Here is a 21,522-nt window from a genome sequence, read left to right as displayed (position 1 = left end):
GATTCTTTTTGGGGGAGTTCTATCCACTTGTTTGGATTTTGGTAGCAATTTTCACCAGGATAGGGGTTTGTTTTGGGATGCTTACCTTTCTGGGTGCCTCACCCGGTCGATGGCAGACATAGAATGCTTCCAACCACACGGGGGTTTGTATAGGCCATTGCTCCCCGTTCCTTTCTGAGGGGGCCAGGTTCTGACTCGTGGTTCCTGGAAGGCCCCACAGAACTCCATACACATGACTGATGCCAAAGTCTGACATTAGCATATCAGCCTGGATAAGCTCCGTGGAGCCTTCGGGTCTCACCCAGAAAATGGCGTTTCATTATATTCAACGCTGGTTTTTTCCAAGGCCCTGTATTTGTTGGCATTGGCCTCTGGGGGTCGGGTCGGGGAGCTTCCTGCTCTCCTCCAGCACAGGGGTTTCTACTCTTTTGGTCCTTATGGTAGGTTTGTACGTTTGCAGCCTTCTCCGTTTTTTCTGGTGAAGACGAGACAGCTGCTATCCGGAGGGGGTCCTTGGGTTATTGATGCTTGGTTGGTTCGGCCGGGGGTGCATCGTGTGTTGTGGATCTTCAGTTACCTGCATGCCTCAGCTGTGTTGGCTGGGGATGAACTTTGGGTTGATTCGGTTTCCCTCGTTCCCTGTTCCAGGGTTAGGGTCTCCCAGGTCGTCCGCAGGGTTGTTAAGTCTAGGCAGCCTGCGGTCTATTCTCGCGCCTGTGCCGTTCGGACGTTTGCCGCTTTGGGTGCCGTGTTTGGTAACATGTATTGGGCTCGTATTCGGGCGCAGGGATTTCGAGGTTGCACAGGGTCCTGGCCACCTGTTATTTTGTGAGCGTATCTGCTCCTGGCCGTTCTTGTGTTTCTTTGGGTCACTGGTTGCGGCCTGTTGTCTCGACATCGCATTGAGGAGTTTGTGGCAGCCGCCTCCGGGGTCAGCCCTCTCTTTTCCTTCTCTTTGGGTATGTAGCTCCAGGGAGCCGTAGGGGTTCCCCTCAGAAAACCAGCATTGAATGTAATGAAATGCCATTTTCTGAGTGAGCCCCAGAGGCTCCCTGGCAACCCTCCCTCCCACCGGTCAGCGTTTTTTTCGCGTTGGTTGAAGCTTAGTTTCCGAACTGGAGTGCTATGCAGCCGGTGCGGTGAGGTTCGGGGGCTCCCATCTCGGGGAGGAGAGGGCTGCGCGGATGAGCGGTGCGGCAGTAGTGTGTTACGTTTGCTTGTTTCCTTGTTTCCTTGGGATTGAAGGGAGTTCTACCTCTGTTTGATTTTGTTGTTAGTTTTTTACCATGTGGGGTTTGTTTTGTTATGCCTACCTTTCTGGGTGCCTAACCCTGGTCAATGGCAGATAAGGAAAACCCCCCAACCACAAGGGGGTTTTCCAGGGCCATTGCTTCCTGAAACCTCTCTGAAGGGGTCAGGTTCTGGCTCATGGTCCCTGGTAGGTCTGAACTCCATAGCTAATGTACCGGTCTAATATAAAATACATTAACCCAATAATCTCCAGGGAGCCTCCGGGGCTCACCCAAAAAATGGCATTTCATTACATTCAACGCTGGTTTTTTAAGAATTTCTTACTAGTCAGTATACTAGTGAATATCTAAACAGAATCTAAAAGCTAAGTACTTACGAATTTGTGACTATTGACGATCATCACAATAGGTACAGTACTCTCTAAACAGGAGGAGGGGTTGTATATTCATACTAGGCTCTTCTACAGTGCCTTCCTAGCACCTGAATGACTGTGCAGCAACTTTTGATCCATGTTGAGCCAGTGCCAAATCTTGTCCTCTCCTGACTGTCATGATCCTAGAAAGGTGCTTTTCATACGCACTCAAAGCCATGTTTCTATTTTATTTAATGCAAATTTTAATAAAAATTGAAAGAATCACAAGTGTTATTATTAATGATACTTTCACCACAATACATTTTTGTAATTTCTAACATTATCTGCATAAAACCAATTAATAGTCTCAAGTATTTCTTTGCTTAGTTATAATCTGGATAAATTAAAATAGCATCAAATCTGGGAGTTGTCTTTATGTTTTTAGTAATTTCTTGCTAATAATAATCCTTCAAATTGCTGTATATGATGCCTTTAATTGGATACAGTATATATATAATCTTAAAAATTATCAGTACACTGATACTTATGCTGATATCTTTGCTTTACCAATTTTTCACCTGTAGCTGAATCTGTAACTATTCTCATTTTTATGAGAAAGATTCCTATAAGTATTAGTTTTTTAGTAGTAGCTTTGTAATAATACTGCTATAGATGTTTGAATTAAATTTAGGTTTAATGCCATTATATTATATAGGAACAGTAATGTGATTTATTTAAGCAACTTAAGCAATCTCCAAACATTTTGCTCAGGAAAGAAAATACTGTTCTGAGAGCCAACGTGGATCCAAAGAAAGTATCCGTCATACCTAATGCTTTGGACTCGCACATATTTAAGCCTGATCCATCAAAGAGACCTTCTGACAAAAGTAAGAGACATCCAGTTTTAAAATTTATTAACCCTCAAAGTGCGGTTATCATCAAAATTGTCACATCGCCTGTGCACAAAATAAAAAATAAAAAAATTAAGGTTTGTTCCTACTGAATGATACATTTGCTTACAAAAAAAGTATACAGTAAATAGAAAAAACTACCTTCTTTTGTTTGGCAAGCTTCGGGAGATTTCTGGGTGATGGGCTCAAACATAAAACCATCCACTTAGTAGGTTTTTATGTTTATTCACTTATTTGTTTACACAATATAAAGTTTGTCTTAAATACTGTAACTTGATATCTGTATACTGTACATAATGGACAAACACAGCAGTTAAGTGACTACATGCTGTGTAAAGGCCTACAATGGAATATGTACACCTGTTGCCTGTTTTGGCACCACCTCAAAGATGTGTCTTGCAACCCCCTTTTTTGGGGGAGGGGGGGGGGGAGGGCTGTGATTCTGACTAGGCCAAAAATAACATGTCATCCAGGCATGGATTCAATCACTGGAGGCAAGACCAGATCATAATGTGAGGATAAATGCATGTCCCTAGTTTATGATAACCTCACTTGATAATAAGTACTGTACTGTAACTACAAAGTATTACCAGGATTTTTTATGAGGCCTGGTAAGTCCATTACATCCATATAGAGCTATTACTGTGTATTCATAATAACATCATTGGTATACTAACTCTGTAATAATGAATAACTTCAAATAACTATAACTGCATTGTCCATAAGATCAACAAATGATGAGCACACTTTGAGGGTTAATATATACATATATATATTGTATGTGAGAATTTAGTACCTAAAAGTACATGCAAGATTAACAAAATATTTAACAAGTATATACTGTACACTTAAGATGCTTTCCTGGGGTATTTAATTAAGACATACCAAGAAAAGTTCACTAGTATGTTTGGCTTATTTCATAACGCATCCACATTTGTGACAGTAGTAGTGCAGTATTGAGAACGTGCACAATGAATCACAAGAATGTGCACATCTCTTGATATAATATCAAACATGCACACCTGATCCCCTCAGGCACATGCGCTTCTGACTGGACCATGATGATAATGGATGCTGCCTTCCAAACTTCATGATTGAGATACTTTTGAGCTGATCACGGTTCCATCTGTAAAGGATGTGCTTGAAGAATTCACAGATATATGTTCGATCCCATCATACAGCTTCAATATTTGCTCTTAATAAGAAAATGTTTCTGTGGAACCCCAAGTGCTCTGCTCTAACACTAGGAGGAATAACTTTTAATTAAATGAGATGACTTGCTAGGTTACTGGGAATATTATCCTTGAATAATATAATTACTTAGCGATAACAGCCACTTGACTTGGTCATACAGTACATGCACACTCATATTGGCTGTTCCTAGCTAAGTGTCATTCAAAAATTCTGTGGTAGCACCAGCTCTTAAACTCTGACATAGGTAAATATGTAGTTTATGTAAAACAATCATTCAAATTCAAATATTTATTCAAAAGAATGTGTGTTCACAGAACATAGGAGAAATGTACAATTGTGGGGGACAGGAGTTAAACATAGTAATGAAGTCACCATTATGCAAAACATTTTGGGCAAAGCTTAAAATAATTTAGAAAAATATTTAATTAAAGATGTGAATGGGTAAACTTTTATTACTAAAAGAGAAGTAAGCTAACAAAATTGAGAAAGTTTCAGAAAAATAACGAATGAATATAATAAAAAGTTGATACAGTACTTATGATGACAATTACATCATGGAGTCATAGTTCTAGTAACAACACAATACAGTAGTTTATTTACATTAATAACAATGGAAATACTAAGGTGTAATTTAGAAAAGTAACTGAAACACAGTAAACATAGGGTAATACTGTATAGTATAATTTAAATTTAATGAGACCAACACTTAAAAATAAACACTTAGGAAGATTCTCAAGAAATCTATCTCCAACCTGGCCTTCAGTGAGCAGAGAGGAGCAGTGTACAATATTTGAATCATTAATATTATAAATTGATTAGTGCAGTAAATACAAGAAAATATACAAATAATGGTTATAATAAGTTATCCTTAGAACCATAACATTCACAGTTACAACTGTAATTACCTAAGTGTAGTTACAGGATGAGAGCTACGCTCATGGTGTCCCGTCTACCCAGCACTCTGTCATATAACGCTTTGAAACTACTGACGGTCTTGGCCTCCACCACATTCTCACCTAACTTGTTCCAACTGTCTATCATTCTGCAAAGGTGCAAAGACATGCTACTAAGTGGCTCCCAGAACTGAAGGGCAAGAGCTACGAGGAGAGGTTAGAGGCATTAAATATGCCAAAACTAGAAGACAGAAGAAAAAGAGGTGATATGATCACTACATACAAAATAGTAACAGGAATTGATAAAATCGATAGGGAAGATTTCCTGAGACCTGGAACTTTAAGAACAAGAGGTCATAGATATAAACTAGCTAAACACAGATGCCGAAGAAATATAAGAAAATTCACTTTCGCAAACAGAGTGGTAGACGGTTGGAACAAGTTAGGGGAGGTGGTGGTGGAGGCCAAGACCGTCAGTAGTTTCAAAGCGTTATATGACAAAGAGTGCTGGGAAGACGGGACACCACGAGCGTAGCTCTCATCCTGTAACTACACTTAGGTAATTACTCTGTTTGCGAAAGTGAATTTTTTTATACTGTATTTCTTCGGCATCTTTGTTTAGTTAGCTTAAATCTATGACCTCTTGTTCTTGAAGTTCCAGGCCTCAGGAAATGTTCCCTATTAATTTTATCAATTCCTGTTACTATTTTGTAACGTAGTGATCATATCACCTCTTTTTCTTCTGTCTTCTAGTTTTGGCATATTTAATGTCTAACCTCTCCTCATAGCTCTTGCCCTTCAGTTTTGGGAGCCACTTTGTGGCATGTCTTTGCTCCTTTTCCAGTTTGTTGATGTGCTTCTTAAGATATGGGCACCACACAACCGCTGCACATTCTAGCTTTGGCCTAACAAAAGTCGTGAACAATTTCTTTAGTATTTCGCCATCCATGTATTTAAAAGCAATTCTGAAATTAGAAAGCATAGCATAGGCTCCTCACACAACGTTCTTTATGTGGTCCTCAGGTGATAGTTTTCTATCTAGAACCACCCCTAGATCTATCTGTATCAGAATTCTTTAAAGATTTCTCACATTGAGAAGATGTTAAAGATGTTCTCCTATTCCACATTCCATAACATGGCATTTATTTACATTAAATTCCATTTGCCAAGTGGTGCTCCATATACTTATTTTGTCCAGGTCTTCTTGAAGGGCATGACAATCATCTAAGTTTCTTATCCTTCCTATTATCTTAGCATCATCAGCAAACATGTTCATATAATTCTGTATTACATCTGGCAGATCATTTATATAGACAATGAACATCTCCGGTGCAAGAACTTAACCATGTGGTACTCCACTTGTAACATTTCTCCAGTCTGATACATTGCCTCCTATTACTGCCCTCATTTTTCTATCAGTTAGAAAATTTTTCATCAATGCTAGAAGCGTACCTGTCACCCCTCCAATATTTTCCAGTTTCCAGAACAACCTCAAATGTGGGACTCTGTCGAAAGTCTTTTTTTAGGTTCAGATAGATGCAGTCAACCCAACCATTCCTTTCCTGTAAAATCGCTGTGGCTCGATTATAGAAATTGAGTATATTTGTTACACAGGATCTTCCATATCGAAAACCATACTGACGATCTGATATTATATCGCTTGTCTCCAGGTGTTCTACCCATTTAGTTTTAATTATTTTTTCCAATATTTTGACTATTACACCTGTCAATGATACAGGTCTGTAATTGAGGGGTATATAATTCTGTGTATACAATACTGAACTTACCGTGTTAAGCTGCAACCTTTAGTGGTGTTTCTGAGCAATAATGGAAGTAAATATTGATCACTTGCATATGAGGTTATGTTCTTGAATGTAAAATTAATATGAAGTATTATGACATAGAACTCACTTAATCAGAAATATACGAGACAATAAAATATATGTACAGTACCATGAATCTCATTCACTACAGTTCTCAATTTATCTTAAATAATAAGTATTATTAATTTGCTTACTCTTGTACCAGTACAATAATATTCATCATAATACTGTACACAATTATGCTGAATAAAGCTGTATTTCCTCTTATCAGCATTACAATGAGGACTCTTCCTCCAACAAGTACAGAACATGATACAGTACAGCACAGCAGGAAATGTATATACAGTACTTGACACATTGATCCCATTGGTCCTCCAAAGTCATGTGACATGTAGTCATTATCACTTTTGATGTCAAAGCTTTGCTAGATACCATCTTGTTCTTCTAGAACATTTCATAATAATAATACAAGAATAACATATGACTCCTTACCCAATTAAATGTTCTCTGGCAAAGGTGTTCTTCTACTCCACAATAATGCACTAGTCAACTAATTCTGCTCCATAGGCATTAATCCATGTTGTGAAATATAAAGTGCAACTCTATCCCCCCCCTTTGTACACTCCAGATCAGTCCTCAAGTGGCTCAAATATTTTCACACCTGCAGTTCTATCTGCAAGAGTGGTGCTTTCACAATGATGAGGTGAAGGAGGGTCCTGGCACTACCTCTGAGGAGCACTAAGGAGATTTCTATATAACTGTCATAGTGAGTTTGAGGAAGGAGAAGAGTAAATGTTGAATTTAGGGGAGGAAACTGTGTTGAAAAATAACATGAGTTATGGTTTTGCTTTTTAATGTTATATTCAGTATACAATACTCAGTTAACAAAAGTTTTTGATTACATCTTGTTATGGTGTTTGTATTATTATTAGCCAATGTCTAAGTATGAATGAGATATCTCATGTTTTCAGTTAATGTCATTGTCATGAGCCGTCTACAGTACAGAAAAGGAGTAGATTTGCAGCCAGCCGTAATAAGACACATCTGTCGGCGATACCCACAGGTTTGTATTTTCTCTTTAGGATTAGCTGCAGCTGCATGAGATATCTCATGACATTACATAGCCTATTTGAAATTAATATATATTGGTAGCTTCCCTGAGATTTGAAAAGTAATAATTAATCACATCTAATATCCACAAATTTCTGATGCATGCACAAAAGTCTGCATTAAATAGATGTATTACTGTATTATTATTATTATTATTATTATTATTATTATTATTTATTATTATTATTATTACTGTAGTACAGTTGGCTTCATTCTTGATTTATAATTAGGTAGCCTGGGTTCAGTTCCTGGGCAGGACAGAAATGGTTGGGCACACTTCCTTTCACCTAATGGCTCAGTTCATCTAGCAGTAAATAGGTACAGTGCCCGGGAGTTAGGCAACTGTTGTAGGGTAGCATCCTGAGGAAGGGTCAATAGTTTGACCTTCGGGGGACCTCGATACCAGTAAAGTATACATATACACAGGCTTCCTGTCACTGACAGTGGGAATTATTATTATTATCGTTGTTGTTATTTTTATTATTACATAATGTGATCAGTTTGAATTTTGGCACTTCTCCACATGCCTTTCCTTTACCATATTCAGATTATACTGACAAAATTTTATATTCTTTGATTTCCGAGTTTTACTTTTCATTGACCTTCCTGCCTTCTCTTCCATTTTTTAGTAATGTATACGTTTACAGGCAACTTTTCTTCTACATGATTTTCCATATTGTCAGTAGGTAGAGTCGTTGAAAGACCATCTTCAGTTATCATGAGATGTATTTGTAGTACACTATTCCTATTATGCGATACACCCTCTGAGGGGGGTAGCCACCCTCAGAGGTACAGTATTTCAATAAGTGAATTAAGTTTGAGAATTTTTCATTTGCCATTTCAATGTCATCATCATTATCATCATCATCATCATCCACCACCACCTCATCATCAGCATGAACATCCTCCTCATCATCATCCTCATCATCCTTATCATCCTTCTCATCTGCCTCATCATCATACTTCACATCATCATCCTCATCATCCTTCTATCATTATCCTCATTGTCCTCATCATCCTCATGATCCTTCTCATCGTCGTCGTCGTCGTCCTCCTCCTCCTTCTCGTCGTCGTCCTTCTCGTCGTCGTCGTCGTCGTCCTTCTCGTCGTCGTCGTCGTCCTTCTCGTCGTCGTCGTCGTCGTCGTCGTCCTTCTCGTCGTCGTCCTTCTCCTCGTCGTCCTTCTCCTCGTCGTCGTCGTCGTCCTTCTCGTCGTCGTCGTCGTCGTCCTTCTCCTCGTCGTCGTCGTCGTCGTCCTTCTCCTCGTCGTCGTCGTCCTTCTCCTCGTCGTCGTCGTCGTCGTCGTCCTTCTCGTCGTCATCGTCGTCCTTCTCGTCGTCGTCGTCGTCCTTCTCGTCGTCGTCGTCGTCGTCGTCGTCCTTCTCGTCGTCGTCGTCGTCCTTCTCATCGTCGTCGTCGTCGTCCTTCTCGTCGTCGTCCTTCTCGTCGTCGTCCTTCTCATCGTCGTCCTTCTCGTCGTCGTCGTCGTCGTCCTTCTCGTCGTCGTCGTCGTCCTTCTCGTCGTCGTCGTCGTCCTTCTCGTTGTCGTCGTCGTCGTCCTTCTCGTCGTCGTCGTCGTCGTCCTTCTCGTCGTCGTCATCCTTCTCGTCGTCGTCGTCGTCCTTCTCGTCGTCGTCGTCGTCGTCCTTCTCGTCGTCGTCGTCGTCGTCCTTCTCGTCGTCGTCGTCGTCGTCCTTCTCGTCGTCGTCGTCGTCGTCCTTCTCGTCGTCGTCGTCCTTCTCGTCGTCGTTGTCGTCCTTCTCCTCGTCGTCATCGTCGTCCTTCTCGTCGTCGTCGTCGTCCTTCTCGTCGTCGTCGTCCTTCTCGTCGTCGTCGTCGTCCTTCTCGTCGTCGTCGTCCTTCTCGTCGTCGTCGTCCTTCTCGTCGTCGTCGTCGTCCTTCTCGTCGTCGTCGTCGTCGTCGTCCTTCTCGTCGTCGTCGTCGTCCTTCTCGTCGTCGTCGTCCTTCTCGTCGTCGTCGTCGTCATCGTCGTCGTCCTTCTCGTCGTCGTCATCGTCGTCGTCCTTCTCGTCGTCGTCGTCGTCGTCCTTCTCGTCGTCGTCGTCCTTCTCGTCGTCGTCGTCCTTCTCGTCGTCGTCCTTGTCGTCGTCGTCGTCGTCCTTCTCGTCGTCGTCGTCCTTCTCGTCGTCGTCCTCGTCCTTCTCGTCGTCGTCCTCGTCATCGTCCTTCTCGTCGTCGTCCCTGTCTTGTTCTTCTTTGCCACTTTTGTGGGCTTCGGAGACATTGGCCAATGTGGGGAAAATATTCAATAAGAGTCGTATTTTATATTACTGTATAGTCTATATTGTATTTTGTTCAGGTAAACTTCATAATTGGTGGCGATGGACCTAAAAGGAGTATTCTAGAAGAAATTCGAGATGAAGTAGGAAATGAACGTCTAAAACTTGTTGGAGCTGTACCTCATGCCGAGGTTCATGGGTTACTGGTCCAGGGACACATATTTCTCAATACTTCTCTTACTGAGGCCTTCTGTATAGCAATCTGTGAAGCTGTTTGCTCTGGGTTAGTAACTGCTATTTGTTGTTAAACTATGACTATACCTAGTCCATGATTATAGCTTAAATGCTCTTGTAGATAATTTGGTAGATTATGGAGGTACAACTTTCACATTGTGCTACTGAGTTTAGAAGACTGTGTGAAAGGTTGGAAATTACTTAGTAGCTTTGACCCTATTTTCCAGCAATACTTTTCCATCTTTCCAAAACCAGTGCCTCTCCATCACATGATGAAGTAATGACTGACTACTGATAATTGGTAAATTTTTAAATTTTTAAATATATTTGTGTAATATGAATTATGAATATACAGTATATTTATTGAAATATGTGGTGTAACAAAGAGATACTGTAAATATAACAAGAGGGAAATATCAAGATTTTCTTTGTTGGTGGGAATATAGTGCACAATTATAAGTCGCAGTTTTCTGGGATTTCCCATATGAGATCCAAGAGGCCATGCTTTCTGGGAGGAGTCCCTATGGTGGCTCCCCAAACTACCTGTCTAGTTAGCTCCAAGCCCACCAGGCCTTTGTGAGTGAGTAGGACCAGAATCTGGCCCCCTCCCCCATCAATAGAGGCAATAAAGTCTGGGGATATGAGATCATTCCATGCAAAAAAAAAAAAATGCCAGAAAGATAATGTGCCACAAAAGCAAGCAACTAACTGCTAGTTAGTTACTCGTTCATCACCAGATGGCAGCCCTGGAAACTCGGGGCTCCAGACAATTACCCACCTCCGTCATGTGACTGATGTGGTGATGGGTGTCAACAGCTCCTAGCGCTTCGTCTTCTCTTCCTGGAATTTATTTAGCTAAGTGTTGATGTTACCAGTACATAAGCTATGGAGAGCAACTAAGGGCCCACCAGAAATGGGAGTTTCATATATGTAATGCTTGATTGTTATTAGTTTCTTCAGTAGCAACAGCCATCAAAACATAGTGAGCATACACTCAGATGCCAGACCTTATAGACAGGAAAAATACTTTTATCATATGACAGGTTAATACAGTATTATCTTGTATTGCAAGACAGTGCAGCAGTAACATAGATTTATTTTCCCAGCAAAAAAGAAACCAAATTTAATACTCAAGTCTTCAGTGGTTCCTCTAAGAATCAAGACAGTTGATGTCCCATTTGATTAGGATGCAGGACAAGAATCCTAATATTGAGATAATCTCCATAGTTTCAGGAAAATTGGCCACACTCATTATATGCCGAGGAATTTTGTAAAATTACACTGTTGGCAACTGTGTTATCTTTATTTTGTCAGTCTGTGCATTTTTAAATTGCATATCCATTTTCCATTGGAAAGATTTAAACTTTTTATATCTGATAGATTGCAAGTTGTGAGTACAAATGTTGGGGGCATCCCAGAGGTTCTGCCATCTCACCTCATCCATCTGGCTCATCCAACTGTGCAAAGTGAGTACAGCCTGTTGTATATGTATGTTATCATAATCTGTTCCCTAGGTTTTGTGCAAAAAATACAATTTTATATTAATCATTTAGTTGTGCAAAGCAATAGTCATTGAATCACCAACAAAAGACCTTGGAATGCAATAAGCAATATACATGACTAGAGTAAAAAATCAAGATCATGTAATGTTTGGTTTGGTTTCTGTAAATGCTACCAGCAGTTGGTGGTAAAGCCAGTTATAACCCCTGACAGCAGGACCAAACATCCACAATAATGCTACCATCAAACCTCATACTTAAACCATGCACCTATTTTTGCAATTTGTATAACTCAGTATATGTAACTCTGAATGTTGTAGCATGTTGTGTACAAGATATATATAGTGTATATACAGTTATTAAATATGACCGAAAAAGTAAGATTAATAATTCTAACACGAATTTTCTCAATATTTCTTATATTTCTTTTCACTGTTGATGGTAACTGAAAAATCAATTCTCCAAAATTCATTTTTATTTCTAGTCTGACGCGACACTTGAACGCGTTTCGTAATAACTTATTACATTTTCAAAGACTTTAGTTTACACACACACAACTATAACTAAACAGAGTTTAAACAGCTTCGATTTTATACCTGCATTTGGGTGAGGTGATATGTTACAACAGTTTTGGATGAGGTGAAAACAAACTTTCAACACAAGACAGAACACGAAACAATGGGTATAATATTTTGTAAGTTAAAGGGAAGAATGGAAGTAACTGCAAAGGGCCTATTGGCCCATATTTCTTGATGCTTCTATATTGGTGCGGAGTCTTGAAGTGGGTAGAATATAGTTGTGCATTAATTGGCTGTTGATTGCTGGTGTTGACTTCTTAATGTGTAGTGCCTCGCAGATATCAAGCCGCCTGCTATCGCTGTATGTATCGATGATTTCCGTGTTTTTTGTTAAGACTTCTCTGGTGATGGTCTGGTTGTGGGAAGAGATTATATGTTCCTTAATGAAGCCCTGTTGCTTATGCCTCGTTAATCGCCTGGAAAGAGATGTTGTTGTCTTGCCTATATACTGAATTCTTTGAGGCTTACAGTCCCCAAGTGGGCATTTGAAGGCATAGACGACATTGGTCTCTTTTAAAGCATTCTGCTTTGTGTCTGGAGAGTTTCTCATGTTTAGGTTGGCCGTTTTCTTGGTTTTATAGTAGATCGTCAATTGTATCTTCTGTTTTTTGTCTGTAGGGATAACGTTTCTATTAACAATATCTTTCAGGACCCTTTCCTCCGTTTTATGAGCTGTGGAAAAGAAGTTCCTGTAAAATAGTCTAATAGGGGGTACAGGTGTTGTGTTAGTTGTCTCTTCAGAGGTTGCATGGCGTTTCACCTTCCTTCTTATGATGTCTTCAACGAAACCATTGGAGAAACCGTTGTTGACTAGGACCTGCCTTACCCTACAGAGTTCTTCATCGACTTGCTTCCATCCTGAGCTGTGGCTGAGAGCACGGTCGACATAAGCGTTAACGACATTCCTCTTGTACCTGTCTGGTCAGTCACTGTTGGCATTGAGGCACATTCCTATGTTTGTTTCCTTAGTGTAGACTGCAGTGTGGAAACCTCCGCTCCTTTCCATGACTGTTACGTCTAGAAAGGGCAGCTTCCCATCCTTCTCCATCTCGTAAGTGAAATGCAACACAGAATTCCGCTCAAATGCCTCCTTCAGCTCCTGCAGATGTCTGACATCAGGTACCTGTGTAAAAATGTCGTCAACATACCTGCAGTATCTGGCAGTATAACATACCTGCAGTATGTATATACAGTATATATATATTTAAGCATAATGAAGTTGATTTACAAGCTTGGAAAGATCGTTTCATATTTGTTTTCATCTACCATCTGGATCAGGCTCATATCCTCCAGGGGTGGTGAGTTTATTTTTGGTCACCTCTTCTTATGCTTTTGTGGGTATCAGCTGGGCCAATTTTGCTAATTTGTTCCTTGTTTCTGGTGGGTGTTCTCATGGGACCCAATTAACTCCTTTATGGTCTGGATCTCTAGGTACAGTTTCTTTCCCCATTTTCTTCAAGGGCTCCAATTGGTGGCTCCGTGGTGATTGCTACCTGGCAATTCCACCCAATTTAATTCATTTAATCCATGCTTGCAAATCGTAAGCCTCCTGGGAACCAGAGGCCAAAATTTGACCTCTGTTTAAAGAGGCACAAGAAGCTGGGAATTGGTAAAAGTCGCATGGTTTTGTCACAGGTTTGAACCTGGTTTAGTCGTGTCTAGGATTTCGGTTAGCCCCGGTCTTGGATTTTTGGTTGGCTTCCCTCTCCCTTCCACCTGCATCCCTACTCCATTCAGCCATGTGTCTGACTGGTGGCAGAGAGTCTCCGGGTCACCCATTGTTTACTCGAGCAGCTGTATGAGAGTCTGAACTTGGCCTGCGAGGTGCATCCTCTAGTTAGGGTTCAGCTGCAGTCACAAAACTGGACCGTATTTTTTGGTTCCAGAAGGTTATTATGTATGGTAATAATAGCCAGAGATGTCATCTTTGTAATTATAGGGATTTATTAGCAGAACCCAGTTCTCATGAATTTCTGTAGTGATAAATCTTATAATGTATGGTGTGTGAACCTCAGGTGAACCCTTAATCATCTGACATAGCTGCCCTCTCAAGGTAAAATAGTTATGGATGAATATTTTTGTGCATCATTCCCACAAGTCTCCTTAATTCAAATTTGTTAAAAAGTATAATTTTTACTTAATACAGGTTTGACAGAAAAATTGGAATATGCAATTGAAATGGAGCTGAATGGGAAAAGACTTGATCCCTGGCAAATGCATGAGGAAACGAAAAATATATACTTGTGGTCAGATGTAGTACAGAGGACAGAAATCATATACAACAAAGTTCACCTGGAAGAGTCAAGTGCTGATCTCATTCAGCGTATTCCAAGGTATTTTTAATAAAATTTTCAAATTCCTTATGCAAATTTTGCTTATAATTAAATTAAAAGTATAAACAAAATGGCAGCCATATATATACAGTATTTAATTATAGTTAATGAAAACTTTGTAAGCTTTCCTCGTATAAAATGTTTTTCTTAAATCACACGTCTCTGCAATGTTGATGCGACAATCATTTTTTATTGAAGGCTATTTTGCAGTGTTGTAGACGATGTAATGTTTTATTCTCATTATGCATCTACAAGATCTCTCTGTTGCTCATTCCTCTGATAATATTATTAAACACTGTAGGAAAGTCTTGTTTTTGCAGGCTATGGTCATACTTGGTAAGGAAATTCTGCTTTGCCAGGGTTGGCCCTGATTAAACAGGAAAGGTTACATAACAAAAAATGTGCAAAAAAAAAAAGAATAATTTAATTAACCAGGCATCATCAGCGTGATGATTTTAATTTTCAGGCATATTTTTCAACACATGTTAATGAGTTACTTATTCATTAGCAGTATGATAATGTGTAGGAAAGTATTTAATAGATTAGCAGTATGACTGCTCATGGGTGTCTGGCATAACAAAAGTCACTAAATCTCCAAGATTCTTTTGTACATTCATATACCTCAACAATTTAATACCTTTCCAAGGTACAGAGTAGACTATAGAGGTTAAGGAAAACACGTAGTGGAGAACAGAGACTTAAGTCTAATCCTAGTCTTACATTGTGCCTGTCATTGGTGTACTTGTTGGGCAAGAATAAGTCTTCTTATACAGGTAATGCATCAGTCAGAACAACTTATTCTTATATAGCATCAGCTAACAGTGGTTTGATAGGACAGAACAATATGACAACATTTGTTTTCCATTAGCACACTACCAGCTGGCACCATATGAAAAAGAACTTATTCTGTCTTATTGTTTCTCTGCTGGCTGGTGCTTTATAAGGAACATCATATTGCTAAATACAACACTACTAAAACACTGAAATTTGATGCTATATAAAATGTGGTGTACTATACTGCCAGAATTCTGCTAGCTAACACTTTGGGTATACTGTGTACCTATTCCATATTATTCCTGAAGAAATTGCATTGGCAAAACTTTGAATACAGAACATTGAATTATCAGCTGTGTACTATATGTTTTCTTTACAATACTGTCTCCCACTGACTCCCATTTATACCAACTACTAAAGTTAATTTAAAGTTTATATAATTTGCTTTCTCACATGTACTCTATATTACATTACAGATACAAGAAATGTGGTCTTGTAGCAGGATGGTTCATGATGTTTCTTGTGACACTTCAGTTCTTTATCCTCAAGATGTGTGACAGACTATGGCCATCCAAAGTGAGATGCATTATTTTTACAGTTCAGTTTAAGCATGATGAGCATTCTAATAGCTTAAGCTTATTACAGTAGCAATGTTTTAATTCAGAAAATGTTCCTTGCAAAGCCCTTATTGTTGTAAATTGGTAAACTATAGGTATTGCATAACTGCATATAGTTGACTCATGGTATTGTGGGAGGATGCATTCCTTAACAATACACGTACATTGTGATTGTAGATTTTAATCTTGGATCTGATGAGTAAACATGGTGAATTCGAGGATAAGAAATGAAAGCATTGTGGAAGATAAAATAAATTTGAGACAAAACAATTCAAGCAGTGATTTATAGTACATTGGTACCTCGGCTTACGAATGCCCCTCGTTACGAACTTTTCGGGTTATGAGCCCGATTTCTTCATAAAATTCAAATTGGGTTACGCTTGCCTCGGGAAACGAAGTTTGTTGATACGCGTATGGCCGACCTAGCGCGTGGTGGCACGGCAATTGCACCTCAGTTTACCAGTGCCTCCTGCCTAGTGACTATTGTGCCTGAATTCTTTGTTAAGAATTTCTTTTTTTTTTTTATTTTTGGCTATTTGAACATCAAAGTTGTTATTATATATCTCACCATGGGTCCCAAGAATGCCAGTGGTAAGGTTCAAGCCAAGAAAAACATGTGAGAATGACCATAGAGGAAAAACAAGATATCATTCGTAAACATGAAAATGGTACATGGGTTGTTGAACTAGCTTGGCAGTACAACAAATCTATGTCAACGATATGCACTGTAATTAGTAAGAAAAAGGACGTTATGAGTGCTAAAATGGCAAAAGGCATATCAACAATCACAAAACAAAGAACACAAACACTTGAGGATGTTGAAAAGTTATTAATCTTGATACACAACAAGGAGTTAGCAGGTGATAGCATTTCAGAGGCCATCATTTGTGAGGAAGCAAGGCAATGGCATGAAGACCTCTTAAAGAAAATCGCTGGAATGAGTGCTGCAGATAAGAAAGACTTTAAGGCAAGCAGGGGATGATTTGAGAAATTTTGAAAAAGAATTGTTTTTCATAGTGTTGTGAGGCATAGGGAGGCTGCCAGCTCTGACAAACCAGCGGCTGAAAGATTTGTTGACGAATTTAAAGATTTTGTAGAGAGTGAGGGATACCTACCACAATAAGTGTTTAATTGTGACAAAACAGGGCTTTCTGGAATGCTTAAGAGGACATACATACATTACCCAGGAGGAGAAATCATTGCCCAGGCACAAGCCTATGAAAGATAGGTTTATTCTTGTGCTGTGTGGAAATGCAAGTGGTGATTTGAAAATTAAACCCTTGCTTGTGTATCATTCTGAAAATCCAAGGGTTTTTAAAAAATATAATGTGAAGAAAAACCAAATGTGTGTGATGTAGAGGGCTAATAGTAAGGCATGTGTGACAAGGCAATTTTTTACGGAGTGGGTGAATGAGGTGGTTTGCCCTGCCATAAAAAAGATACCTGCAGGAGAAAAGTTTGCCACTCAAGGCTGTGCCTCTCCTCGACAATGCTTCTGTTCATCCTCTAGGCTTGGAAGATGCATTGTTGGATAAATTTAATTTTGTTACAATAAAGTTCCTTCCTCCTAACACCACTCTTCTAATTCAGCCTATGGCCCTGAAAATCATATTCAATTTTAAGAAACTTTATGAAAGGGCACTTTTCTGGAAATGTTTCGAAGTGACTGATTCTACACACCTCGCCCTCAAAGAGTTCTGGAAAAACCATTTTAACATTTGTTCATCTTTAAACTCATTGACAATGCCTGGTAAGAAGTGACTCAAAGAACCCTGATCTCTGGCTGGAAAAAATTGTGGCCTGAATGTGTTTCAGAACTAGACTTTGCAGGATTTGAGCTTGGACCTGAAGTATCTGTTGTTGAGGAAATTGTTACTCTGGGCTGGAAATTGGGCTTGGAGTTGGATGGGGATGATGTGGAGGAGTTGGTGAAGGAACACAGTGAAAAACTGACCACTGAAGAACTCCTAGCCCTTCAAAAGGAGCAGCAATAAGAGGCAGCTGAGGAAATTTCTTCTTCAGAGGAGGAGGCAGTACAGAATGTCCCTCAACAATTAGGAAGTGGTGTAGACTGTGGGAAGAAATGCAAACTTTTGTTGAAACGACTCGCCCAGAGCAAGCTGTAGTAGGCCGTTGCATTAACCTTTTCAATGACAATATGATGCCTCACTACAGACAAGTGTTACAATGAAAGGAAAACAATCTTCAATGAATCGATTTTTAGTGAGAAAATCAAGCAGTGAGCCACAAGCAGGTCCTAGTGGTATGCAGGCAAAATGTGCCAGTGTGTGTGTAAGTCATCACTGCCTGATGTTATAATGGAAGGGGACTCCCCTTCCAAACAGTAATACCTCTCCTTCTCCACCCCCACCTCCTCACCGTCTTCCATACGCCAACAAAAGTCATCAATAAAGATAAGTAAAAATTTGTACAGTGCATACTTTAGTACTAAAAATTTGGGTGAATTAGGTATAAAATTTACTTTGAAGTTAAGGTTTTGGGGAGTGTGGAACAGATTAATTCTATTTACAATATTTCTTATGGGAAAATTCGCTTCGGTTTACGAATTTTTGGCTTACGAACCGTCTCTGGGAACGGATTAAATTCTTAAGCCGAGGTACCACTGTACTGTACATTAGGTGGGATGAGATTATATATTTATGCTTCAGTGTTTTTCCTATTCATAGTGTATATTTTTATATGGTATACTGACTGTAGTATGAGGATGAAATGGGGCAATATTTTGTAACAAACATTATTATTCCTTAAGACGGTCAAGTCTTTATTACCAATATAAGCTCTGTTGAGCAAGATCAGTAGTAGAAAGTCCACTCAGAAAATAATTGTAATAATACTATGCAAAGATAAACAGCAATTTAAATCACAAAACTGAAAGCCAATATTGATCATATCATATATACTGTACTGTATATAAGTTTGCTAAAATACTGTATTTTCAAGGTTAACCTTTCAACATTAGAAAAAGCACGGTCATTAAAATATTTAAATTAAATTACCTTGGTTAAAAAAAATGAACACCAGAATAAATGAGATATGTGGCTGGAAAAGCAATTATAGATGCACAGTTCTTATTAACATCTCTCTTTTAAACAATAATGTGTACATTGTTTGAGACTTCAACTGTGAAGGAATTGACTGGACCTCATGAACAGGATTTCAGTAGCAGAAGACTTCCTGGAGGTGGTCAAAAAATTCTTCCTAACCTAATTTTTTTAATAAGCTCACTATGTAGTGATATCAATATATTGCACTTGATGCTGGTAAGCAAGGAAATTCTGATCAATGATGCAGAAATCAGGAGTGAGTTAGGAAGCAATGATTATTATGAGATTAGATTTTGGGTTGCATGAAAAAATGCTGCTAGAAATAACAATAATGTGGTCCCAGATTTCTGCAAAACACAAACTGTGTCCAGTTGAGACTATCAAACTTAAGTAGACTAGGTGAGGTGGGTTAGAAATTAGGACTTCATCTTAGAAGAGGAATGGACATCAGTTGTTCCAGCGACAATGGATGAAGTTCCAACAGTGGATGGTTTCATCTTCATTAACGGAGTTAAATTGCGGTGCGCATGAGACCTACATCACTTGTGTGTTTATTTTGAGCCAACCCAAGAATCACATGACTTCTTTTCCATATGTATACACACACAACTTCAAACATGTTCATACAAGAAGTTGCTCAAATATTCCATTGCATACTAGGTATTATTGGTTGTGAGGTGTTCATGTACAGTGTTACATAGCTGATTATACGCTACACTGCTGAAAAGTCTAGGATCTTGATGACTGGCTAAATTTGCATACTAGCTTGCTCCACTCACACTTCCTCAACTTAATACACTGACATTTCTGCCTCATGATAAATCACCTCACTCTTACACAGCCCTGAATAATGTCTCCTCACATTGAATGCTATGAATGCAAATGTTCTGTGCACATTTGGAAAGCTTCTGACCATAGTTGTATAGTGACTGCTTTCACTCATGAATCATGCCCCTATCCTCTCCTTTGTTCAGGCCTGTGATTTCTCCAAGGTCACAGGAACAGGTTGTGTTCTTGTCAGATGATAGCCTTTGCAGCAGCCTCAACACCAAGCCTCAGTATACAAACCCCTCCTTAAGCCCTTTCATCTTTACCTGCAAGCCTGTCATACTTTGGTTCTGGGAATAAGGTGTTCCTTTTTCCACTGTAACTAGCCTTTTGTTTACCATTTAAATACACAATTTATTGTTTTAATGCATTGTCCAGTTATTCATACATGACAATATCCAATATCTGGACTTACCTTTAGAGTCAGAATAGTCATGATAGTCAGGATATATTTTCCTGACTATCATGTATATGTTCTGCCTGCCAGTTTCTAATATATTTTAGAATGTCATAATCCATTTTCAATTATGTATATTTTACCTTATCATCTCTGTAATATTTTATCTATGAGATACTTTAATAATTTTGTCACTCATCTTTCCCATGCCATCAACCAGTAACAACAGCTCTTATGAACTTACAGGACATAGATATTGCAGTTGATTATCCAGTGAATACAAGAAGGCACTTTCCTGAAAAAGATAATGAAAGAAATATTAATTTTTCATTATCTAATGTTGGAAATGGAATACACTGCCATCGGTTTCTTGAAGAAGACAATTAAATGAAGATGATTATACAACAGACTCAACAGGCAACAAATTAGAATATCACTATATTTATACTAAAAGATGTAAATTTGATATGGTTTGGTTAAAGAATTTTAAATGTTCTTTAAGACAGCTGTGATGATGACTAAACTATATAACCTATAGTTAATATATACTTTTGTAGTTGTATTTCCAGTATTTTATTGAGTACACCTGGTTTGTTTAAATTATGAAGAATGGTGTGTATGTGCATATTGTACATAATAGCCAGAACAGCATAACTGGAATTAATAGGCAAGTACTGTTTTGCCTGTTATCCAGGGTTTTTGTTTATTTTCTTGTCTAAAATTTAGTCTGCAGATTATGAAATTACCTATGGATTACATTAATTACTAATTTCATTTGGCCTATCTTTAGCTTTATTTGGTATAGATAAGGATTGCAGGGCATATTTAGGTTCTGTCAGGTCACTAATTTATTTTTGGTTCTAATTTATATTTTGTCTATCATTTTTACTGTATAATAAATTCAGTAATGTATTATTAATAATCAGTGCATTAAGCTAATATATTTATAAAACTAAATTTTTCAAGATTTGTAGTAGTTAGGTTCACCTGCCTGTGACCTATTTTCCAGGCATCACCTAATGTGGGTAAATTGGTTGTTCATTGAAAAAAATGGTCAGTACACTCCCCTTACAAGTAGAAGTGCACATAGAGATCTATTTTAGAGATCATTATCCCTGACCAGCTGGTAACTAGGACCAGAAAAAGTCATCAGACTTGTATGTACAGCCAACATGGAAAGCAACAACCTATTAACCGAAAGTGTTGTTGAAAGTAACAACCTATTAAAACAGTGGCTTCAAGCCTGGAAGTTCATGCACAGTATATCAAACCTCTCAAGTATCATTGGTAGACTGACAAATAATACAGGAGAGATGGATGAACAGATGGAATATTCCTTGTCCTAAAAAATGCCTTTGACAGGATCCTACACAAAAGGCTGATGTGGAAATTGGAATACTGTACCAAGAAGATATACAAGAAAG

The 21,522-nt window shown here is 38.8% G+C and overlaps 1 protein-coding gene across 1 annotated transcript in view; it reads left to right on the top strand.

The window, feature by feature from the left end:
- PIG-A (phosphatidylinositol glycan anchor biosynthesis class A) overlaps window positions 1-20,660 on the top strand; it is a 39,248-nt gene extending 18,588 nt beyond the window's left edge. The window contains exons 5-11 of the mRNA XM_069310688.1: window positions 2,375-2,490; window positions 7,396-7,487; window positions 9,854-10,056; window positions 11,388-11,473; window positions 14,231-14,417; window positions 15,668-15,767; window positions 20,345-20,660. Of these exons, the coding sequence (XP_069166789.1) occupies window positions 2,375-2,490; window positions 7,396-7,487; window positions 9,854-10,056; window positions 11,388-11,473; window positions 14,231-14,417; window positions 15,668-15,767; window positions 20,345-20,485 (925 nt within the window). The 3' untranslated portion in view covers window positions 20,486-20,660. The remainder of the gene's footprint in view (window positions 1-2,374; window positions 2,491-7,395; window positions 7,488-9,853; window positions 10,057-11,387; window positions 11,474-14,230; window positions 14,418-15,667; window positions 15,768-20,344) is intronic.
- The last annotated feature ends 862 nt before the right edge of the window (window positions 20,661-21,522 follow it).

This window comes from Procambarus clarkii, chromosome 67 (genome assembly GCF_040958095.1).
Source record: "Procambarus clarkii isolate CNS0578487 chromosome 67, FALCON_Pclarkii_2.0, whole genome shotgun sequence".
NCBI classification, from domain to species: Eukaryota; Metazoa; Arthropoda; class Malacostraca; order Decapoda; family Cambaridae; genus Procambarus; species Procambarus clarkii.
The sequence above is the reverse complement of the archived record's forward strand: the minus strand, read 5'-3'. Positions and strand labels throughout refer to the sequence as shown.